The sequence below is a fragment of the Hordeum vulgare genome, chromosome 2H, assembly GCF_904849725.1.
Source record: "Hordeum vulgare subsp. vulgare chromosome 2H, MorexV3_pseudomolecules_assembly, whole genome shotgun sequence".
Classification (NCBI taxonomy): Eukaryota; Viridiplantae; Streptophyta; class Magnoliopsida; order Poales; family Poaceae; genus Hordeum; species Hordeum vulgare.
The window spans coordinates 528,882,480-528,891,267 of record NC_058519.1 but is presented as its reverse complement, the minus strand read 5'-3'; the positions used below and the strand labels follow the sequence as shown (position 1 = coordinate 528,891,267).

General features: G+C 43.9%; 1 protein-coding gene across 2 annotated transcripts; it reads right to left on the bottom strand.

Moving 5' to 3' along the window:
- Positions 1–3,278: 3,278 nt before the first annotated feature.
- LOC123427014 (surfeit locus protein 2-like) lies at positions 3,279–8,444 on the bottom strand. 2 transcript variants are annotated; one of them, XM_045110944.1, is made up of 5 exons: positions 8,104–8,444; positions 7,712–7,809; positions 6,893–7,198; positions 3,770–3,833; positions 3,279–3,688 (listed from the first exon to the last, which is right to left on the bottom strand). In XM_045110944.1, exons 1-5 carry the CDS (start codon positions 8,394–8,396, stop codon positions 3,607–3,609), a joined length of 843 nt encoding a protein of 280 aa, XP_044966879.1. In that variant the 5' UTR covers positions 8,397–8,444; the 3' UTR covers positions 3,279–3,606. The 2 variants fall into 2 exon arrangements, with proteins under 2 accessions (XP_044966879.1, XP_044966880.1); XM_045110945.1 differs by having other exon boundaries at positions 3,279–3,685.
- Between the last annotated feature and the right edge of the window lie 344 nt (positions 8,445–8,788).

Below are 8,788 nucleotides of genomic sequence, written 5' to 3'. Positions count from 1 at the left end.
TTGCATGTAGCATACGTGTATGAGATTGTGAAGACTGGAGCTTTTGTGTGAATTTCTTTGTTGCATGCCTGTATGATATTTTTAAATGGGACTCCACTTAATCCCACTTATCCCATCAGACTTTTAATGGGATATCCATTACTTACCAGCAAATAGTGATGGGATGAAGTGGGGTTGAGGTGGGACACCCATCTACAATCCCACCTGCAGCTTGAATCCTGACCAAACAGTATAAGGTGGTGCGGGTCGTGCTAGTGGACTCTCCAGGGACGTGAGGGTGGAATGCGGGGTGCTCACTGTCAGCGACCCTGGAGGCTGGCGGGCTCCCTCCCGCGAGCCCTAGGGTGGAGCCAGGAATTGGACATGGGGGGCGAGTCATCCAAAACTAAAGAAAATTGCATCCCATGGTTTACTGTAAATGCCTCTTTACTACTCCCTCTACAAACTAATATAAAAGTGTTTAGATCATCAAAATAGTAATCTAAACGCTCTTATATTAGTTTATGGAGGAAGTAGTATTCATATGTGTGTAGAATCTAATTTGTAGCTTGTAAAATATTGCTCCGAAGATAGATTGAACATACAACTAAAGGAATTTAATTAGAACGTAGATGGATAGTAAATTGAAAATCCTAATGGTAAATTAAACAATTGTCTACTAGCTAGATTAATTAGGCTGCTAGGTCCCCCGCAATAAAAAATTGCTAGGTGATTATCCTTTTGAAGAAGTACTAGCAACAAGAGTTATGTGTATCTGTGTATCTTTAAAATTAAGCCTGGATCACAACACACAAATACTTCGTTGATCCTCTATGTCAAAATCATCTCAGCGGCTAACACCGTGGAAGTGATCTGCGTCAACGTCACGATCTGAGTAGGCCCCTAGCGCCCGGTGGCTGGCAAACGAAGCAACGCTGATGGCTAACAAACTAAAACACCGTCGGCTGTTGGCAAACTAGAGCACCATCGGTTGATAGGTAGCAGCAAGCCCGACGAGCGACGCACGCCCTAAGTCCTAATGAATTGGAAGATTGATCGTGGATCAGATAAACGTTGCTCCTAAGCCCTAATAAACTAAAAGTTTGATCGTGGATCGGATTAACGCACAGGTTCAGAAACTACCAAACATGTAGGCTTCATGTGGCTGTGTTGGTCCCATAACCAATTCTCGAACATGGGCAGATGGGCTACTGTTTGGGCTTTGGTTACTACCCCCGTCTCCGCCCCTGGCGAGCCCTGCCCGATCGCCTTGCCAGACCTTGTCGAATATGGCGGCAACGACCCGTACAGCTCACGATGTAAATTGCGTTGGGGCCCATTAGTCCCACATATGCCATCCATCTGAAAATAAATAAACGGCTCAGGTGGATATCTCCGAAAATTAAATGACAGAAATGGACGGTCCAGAAAAGCCCATGAAGCCAGCGACTGACAACAACAACATACCCGCATGGACTTCTCCTTCCAATCCTCCCCCGTACCACGATCGACCATGCCATAGGCGTCGTCACCGTTGTCTCCACCGGCACCACCTCCCCATTCCAGTTCTCCTTTCGTTCCACGGCAAAGCCGTCGCCGCCATGTTTCTGGAAGAGACCGCCGTCGGGAAGCGCCGGGGATCGAGCCGAGCCTTGCAGGGCGCCTCCTCTACTATCTCTTCAATCCCGTCGATACTCTCTCTTCAACTGCCGCGACGACATCGGTATTGACGACAAGCACAATTGGGGACCTCTGCTCTGCTTTCCCTCCCGCTCATCCACATCTCCCCTCTGCTGCGACGCAATCTGAAGGTTGATGCAGATTCAGGTTGACGAAGTCTTAAGATAACCTCTGAAGTCTGAATACTTGATCCTTGGCATGCACTAGTGTTGTTATCACTGGTACTAGGTGCATTGTGTGACGACCGACAGCGCGACGCGGCGGAAATCGGAGGCCATCAGAGGTCATTCGTCCCCTGCTCATCTGCTGCTCATGACATTCTCTGAAAATTGTTAAGAAAGCCCCAAAGATGATGATTCTAATAAGCTTGTCTCTGAATACTTGAAGCTCGCTTTTGTATGCGTTGTCTCTGAATCCTTGAAGTTCCCCTCTGCATGCGTGTGAAGCTTAAGTGTTGACCCCGTTAATTTTTCTAATGGATGAACCGATGGTTTTTATGTAATATGAACTGATGTGTTAAGTAAATAGATGAACCGTTGTATAAATGGTCACATGTGGACGCCGCTTAACCATATATTTTCTCTGTTTTAAAATAAGTGACTCAACTTTGTACTAACTTTGTATTAGAGTTAGTATAAAGTTGAGTCACTTATTTTATTTTAGGACGGAGGGAGTAGATATTAAATGGACTTTGACATAATCGACTGATGGTTAGTGCGGGCAAGTCCCACAATGCCCAATAAGCTGTCCACTTACATCCATACGCAACAAGGAGGTTTACTCGCCGGCCGGCACGGCGTTGGCGGAGCTCGACGGGCGCCTCTGCACGATGCGCGACGTGCGCCTCCGCCGTTCAGAGATATGAAAGCTCCAGAACTACGAATCTGGCGTATGGTCTCTCGACTACCGCATTGAGCTAGCACGCGGGCTCATGGCGGTGCCGCTCATCATGCCGTGGCTTGTCATTCCGCTCTCTTACCTCGGCGGCGGCGGCGATTCCCCCATGGAGGCTAGGAGGCTCCTGCTCGCGACGACGGCGCACGTGTACGATCCTACGACGAAGACGCTCCGGATGGTGGCCTCTATGGAAGGCGATAAGAAGAGCGGCTGCGACGTGCCGGAGTTTATGGCGGACAGGCTGCGCCTCGTGCTGTATCAGGAGAGCCTTGCTCATATCGCCGGCATGGAGTACGGCGAGGACGCCACTGGTTATTCACTTCTCCTCGCGAAAGATGTCTTGCCTGGCTCGTCGTTGGAAACAGACTCGGGACCGCCGGTAGAGTTAGGCTGCACGGACAGGGCCGGTCCAACCAGGACAATCGCCCTCTGTAGCGCCGGAAACCTGAGACAGTGATTCACATTATGGTCCTTAAATGTTTTTTATATATATTTTTTCTCTCCCGCAAGAGGTGCGTTTTTCAAAAGTTTCATACTACCTGAGCAAATTGCAGAAGACCGACGCAATTGGGGCTAGGATCGCTCTAAGCATTGATATCACTGTTCATTACGACTGACGAAAGGCTGCTCAGTTGGTTTACTTTTTTGTGAACAGATAAGTGTATCTAATTCAACAGTGTCGGAGCGAAAATATATATCTCAATTTCAAATCAAAACTACAATAAAAAATAAGTTCCCTCGTACGTCAAATATATATGATCATGGGTAGTCACAGAGTGTAGGCGACGAAGTATAGCTATCACTGCTCATTACCACTAACGAAAGGCTGCTCAGCACACATCATGTTGCAACGAGCAGCGGTATGACAGCACTGAGAAAAACTAACGAAACACAGGTTAACTAGGAGTACAAAAATTGGCCATTGATCAGCCAACCCAAAGCCACACAGGGAGAACAAAGAAAGTGGTTGAGTTCGTGCCTCCAAATGAAGCACCGTGAAAAAAGTTCATGCATAGCTATTAGCTAGCAGAATAGATCAGAAATAACCGTCTACTCGTCCTTTCGGGGCTTTTTCTTCCTTGTAGCAAAACTACTTGGTCCAACAGCTTCTACTGACAATCGCTTTGTCCTGCTACAAGATGAAAGGAAATATTATACCTTAGTGTGTGGCATCACGCAATTATTTGATTATAGAAGAACTATTCGAGAATACCTTGAAGCCAGTTCCTCTGACACTTCATCATCCTTGTCAGCCATAACATCGTCGTCCTCGTCATCTATCAGTTTAGTTTCCAAATCAGACATACAACATTTCATAATGGAATCTTTTTGCATGCGGCAACTTTAAATTTAACTCATAAAAAAATGCAGTACGAAATTCTCCTACTGTTTTTATAGTATTATAAAAAATTGGTTACACAGCAGCAAGATAATAACTTCTGTTGTAGATCGCAAAATCATTTTTTTTATCATGGATGAAGAAAAGAAAAAAAATGCGATGATCACAAAATTCAGAAGCAAGGAAATGACACGAAATGGTATTGAGCATATCATGATTTTACTACAAGATCTTGCACACATAGCTTGAATTGCTCGTTTATACAATGTAAATTAAACAAAGGAGCTTGCCAGAGGATCATCTGATGTTAAGTTCATAACAGATAACAAGATCCCAAAAGAAGAGGATAAAAGATTCAGTCAAAAGTAAAACTTTGGCGAATATAACATCTGATGGCAATATTTTTAGCTTCTTGTGGAGATGTGTATTTAACAAAAAACACAGGGTTGCAAAAGCTGCCGCCAAGAAGTTTCTACTCCCTCCGTACCATAATAATTGTAGTTGGAGAGAACTAAACTAGTTCTCCCCAACTACAATTATTATGGTACGGAAGGAGTATTAGAGAAGAAAACAACTGAAAAAAAAAACTATCTACTTATAGGAATACAAATCGACTGATCACATCCCACTCAATAGGTAATTCACTATGTGCACATTGCTTATGCATTAGCGGTGAATCAAAATTCACATCCCACCCAACTTGCATCCCCACACATAGGCTGGCTCTTGCCTGCACCTAAACACTAATCCCTCCGGTCCGAAATATTTAAAGTTCTAGGTTTGTCTGAAGTCAAACTTCTTTAGATACGAATAAGCCTATAGAAACATGTACCAGCATTTAAACACCAAATTAGTATCATTAGATTCGTCATAAGTATATTTTCATAGTAAATATATTTGATGCCATGGGTATTAGTATCTCTCCCTAATAATAAAGCAGGTACTGTTTCTGTCGTCCGTCGTGGCGGTTTTGCAAAAAAGTCCCTGACGTTTTGTGTATTCAACCCGCACTCCCTTTTCAAGTGGAGAAAACGAAAAACGGTTCGTTTAATCTGGTATATATAAAGTGCCACCTCTGTTTCAGCACAGTCATGTACGTAGCCCAGTGGTTGACGCATCGACGGCTTGATGCGAGACCTGAGTTCGACTCTAGCGGCGGCCTGTTTTTCCTTTCTATTGCTTCATTTTTTCTGTAAATTCAAATGCTTTTAAAACATTCATATCTTTTAAATCCTAACTCCAAATCTAACATGTTATATATGAAAATCGCTCACAAAAAAGTGAAGATTTCAAATATGCTATTATTTTGCATGTTACTTTCCACAATAAAGCTTATTGTGCAATATTAATTAATACCTTCTCTATATTGGTTATTTTGGAAATGCCTATTACACATGTTTCTTGTCCCATTTAACTTGAGTAGATATAACAGTTTAATGCTCTCACAAAAGATAGAGTTGACACTATAGCGGATGTTGATTCCTACTAGCTATCATATGCTAAAGGTTACAATATGTACATAGTCATCATATTTTCCATCGTGCACAATAACCAATCAATATCATGTTGTTTGTTGTCAAAGGATTTACTAATATCGTCCAATATATATAAGGGGGCGATGTTTTTCCGTTGCAACGCACGGGCATGTTTGCTATAATACTAAAGCACGGAGTGCTTCTCTCGACCGTCGTTGCGGCGCTTTTACAAATAAGCCCTTGTGCTTTATGGAAATAAATCCGCAATACAAAAATAAGTGAGAAAAAACGATCCAACAGGTTTCGTTCGTAGGAGCAGAGGAGGAAGCAACGACCCCCCCAGAGTTGCAGGCATGAGACCTAGCAGCAGCACGCCATGGGAGGCGGTCGCGAGATGCACAGATGAGCGGCGGTGGAGGAGCCGAGGAATAGGAAGGGGGAGTCGGGGAGATTGGGGATCGACTAGGGCTGTCTTCCCTGGTGGCGCGAGGTGGTGGGGAAGAGGGGAAGCTGGGAATCGAAAGTGTAGAGGGGATCGAGCTAGGTTAGGGAATTTAGGAGTGGGTGTGGCTGGGCCTTGACAGGCCGGATGGGCTCTGCACTATTGCTCTCTCTCTCTCTCTCTCTCCTTTAATTTCTTTCTCTAAATTCCTTTATAGAAATTAGAAATAAGAAGTAGAAATAGAGAAGGATGGAAAACAAATGGCTAGGGTACATGGAAAATGTTGAAACTTTTAATGTAAAGCATATGATTTATACTTAGTTCAACAAAAAAAAGTTTCAACCGATATGGAAGAGTAGAATTCAAACTCATTTGAATGGGAAATAGATATTTGTAAGGTTCGAAAAAAAGTTCAGATATTTGATGGGGCTTGGTAAGGTGATAAAATAATTTATGGGCAAAGTTTGGGGACCAAAATTTAAGTAGAAGTGACATTCAATTTTTAACTATATAAGTTTGTTCATGGGTGATTCCAAACGACTGAAATATTTATTATAGCTTCCAAAAAATTTATGTTTCACGTCACATCTTACAAATTATTCTTTTAATTACATCTTTCCTCTTATATAAATTATTGCGACGTCATCGATTTAATTTATAGAGTTAGAACAGATGGTATTCTTTTTCTCCGTTGCAACGCACGGGCTCTTTTGCTAGTTATTTTCTATAAACATGATCAAACTTGAGGAAGTTTGACTAAAGAGTCAAGACAAACCTAGAACTTCAAATATTTTGGAACGGATGACATGCTCGCAATCATCCTGTCCATTGGCTACAGGACTACAAAATGGAAAATATTATGTTTCTCAAATTTTGTCTGCAAAGTAAATTTTGATAGATGTTGTTTACTAGAGATTTGGTGAGAGAAGATCTAACAGCAACAGTTTGAACCGGATATTATATGATGTGATCAAGCAAACAACATCTACCAAATATGTTCTTAATTGTAGAAATGAACATTTGAGCTTTGCTTAATAAAGCACTAAAGCAGTTACACATGATAAAAAAAAAGAAACTTACCGGATGCACCTTCATCCTCTGCTATATCATCCTTCCCCGGAGAGGACTCCCATCGGTCTTTCCCATCATCATCATCCCAACGACTTCCAACAGGAGGCACCCAAAATTCTGAATCATCTGAATCGTCGATTTCTGGTTCAGGTTCTCGTGGCAAAGAAGGGTTGACAACAGCAGCTTCCTTCTTCTCCTTCTTCCCCTTCTTCTTGTCCTTCTTCTTGCTAGACTTGGATTTCTTTGCGACTTCATTTGACTGTTCACCTTCTATTTTGCCTGTCTCGCCTGATGCCATCTTTTCCTCTAGCTTTTCTGTCAAAATAGGGATAGGCATGTTAGATGTAGAAGCAACCAAACGTGCCAATGCAGTGGCTTAAAACTAGTGTTGTATAGGAGATGAGAGTTCCACCAAAATGTATTTGAAGAGATGTACATGATGAGATATATTCCCAACTATTTCCGGACCAATGAGAAGACAAATGAAACAAAGCGCTTATTGCAATTCCAAAGCAGGTTGTATAACATAATTCTACCCAAATAACCATATGCTATCAATCCATAGAAAATCGTTCAGAGAGAAGGACCAGCTAAATGTTATAACAATTACTTTTGGTGATACCCAAAATGATAGATCACATGGGTGTACAAGAATGCACCATGAGAAGTGGACAGATACATGGAAACGGTAGTTGGAAATCCATCATGGTTCTTCAACCAGAATTACATGAAAAAACAGGATTGAACATTTTATTAGCAGTAACAGCATATGATGTTCCATTTGCCACACTTGGCAAGAGAGAAAGTAATGCGCAAAACTCACATTACCTAATTTATTCAGGAACCTCTTCCCATTTACATGCTTCCAGATGTGCTCCTCCGACTTGTTTATGGTGTCCCCCGTAATGTTGCATATGAGCTTGGACCTGCAACACAATTACCAACGTATCAATTTGACAGAGCCACATCATAAAAGGCGACGGCTAAAGCACAGCAGAATTACAAGCACATGAATCATATGTTTGTTAGTACTACTTGTTTGGCACACGATGTACGTTGCATTTAGAACCCTAGAATCCCTTAAGAGCACTTAAGGGATAGCCGATCAAAGCGCAATGGAACCGAATGAGCAATCTACACTCCTAGACAAACTATTGGGGACAATCTACGTTTGGACACGCCTGGAGCAGCAATATAGAGAGCAGAGGAGCGGTACGCACTTGTGCTCGGGGTGGGGCTTGAAGGCGTTGAGCGGCGGCTTCTTGTGCGCGACGCCGTGGTCGATGAGCGCGAGGCGGCAGGCGCGGGACCGCGCGTAGGCGTCCTTCTCCCGCTCCGGCAGCTCGTGCCCGGTCTCCGCGCACCGCCACCGCCCGCCGCCGGCGTCCTCCCAGGTCGGCTGGCCCAGCAGGAAGCTGCCCTCCTTCTCCCCGCCGCCCTCGACGGAGCCCTGGGGGCTCGACGCCCCCGAGTCGGACGCGGCGGCGGCGGTGGCCTTGCCCTTTTTCGCCATTAGGTCGTTTGCGGGTCGCGGGCCTGGAGGCCGTAGAGAAGAGGGGGGACGGAGAGGAGAGGCGGTCCGCGAAGCGAGGGTTTTGCCTGATGGCAATGCCTGGGCTTTGCTGAAGTTTTCCCCATGCTACGATAAAAGAGAAATTGTTGTCAAAAACATGCTGCATTTTGGTACGGGATTATCCACGGGAGGTCCTATTGGACGCATAATGCGTCCAATAAGTGTGGCTTCGCACTGGAGAAGCCTACTGGCGGGTTTTCTGGGCCGCTTGACGCTGGTTCACTTGTTCCCACGTATTTTCTGCTTGTTCTACTGTTGCTGTATTGTTTTGCTGTTTTCTGCTGGTTCAGCTGTTCAAAAATACTACCAGGTTTTCACTGTTTCATAGAAAA

Excerpts from the sequence above, each read along its gene's own strand:
- LOC123427014 (XM_045110944.1), bottom strand. The coding sequence starts at position 8,396 with ATGGCGAAAAAGGGCAAGGCCACCGCCGCCGCCGCGTCCGACTCGGGG. Across the intron at positions 7,199-7,711 it reads GAGGTTCCTGAATAAATTAG|AAAAGCTAGAGGAAAAGATG; the intron begins GTAATGTGAGTT and ends CTATTTTGACAG. Across the intron at positions 3,689-3,769 it reads TCAGAGGAACTGGCTTCAAG|CAGGACAAAGCGATTGTCAG; the intron begins GTATTCTCGAAT and ends TTCATCTTGTAG.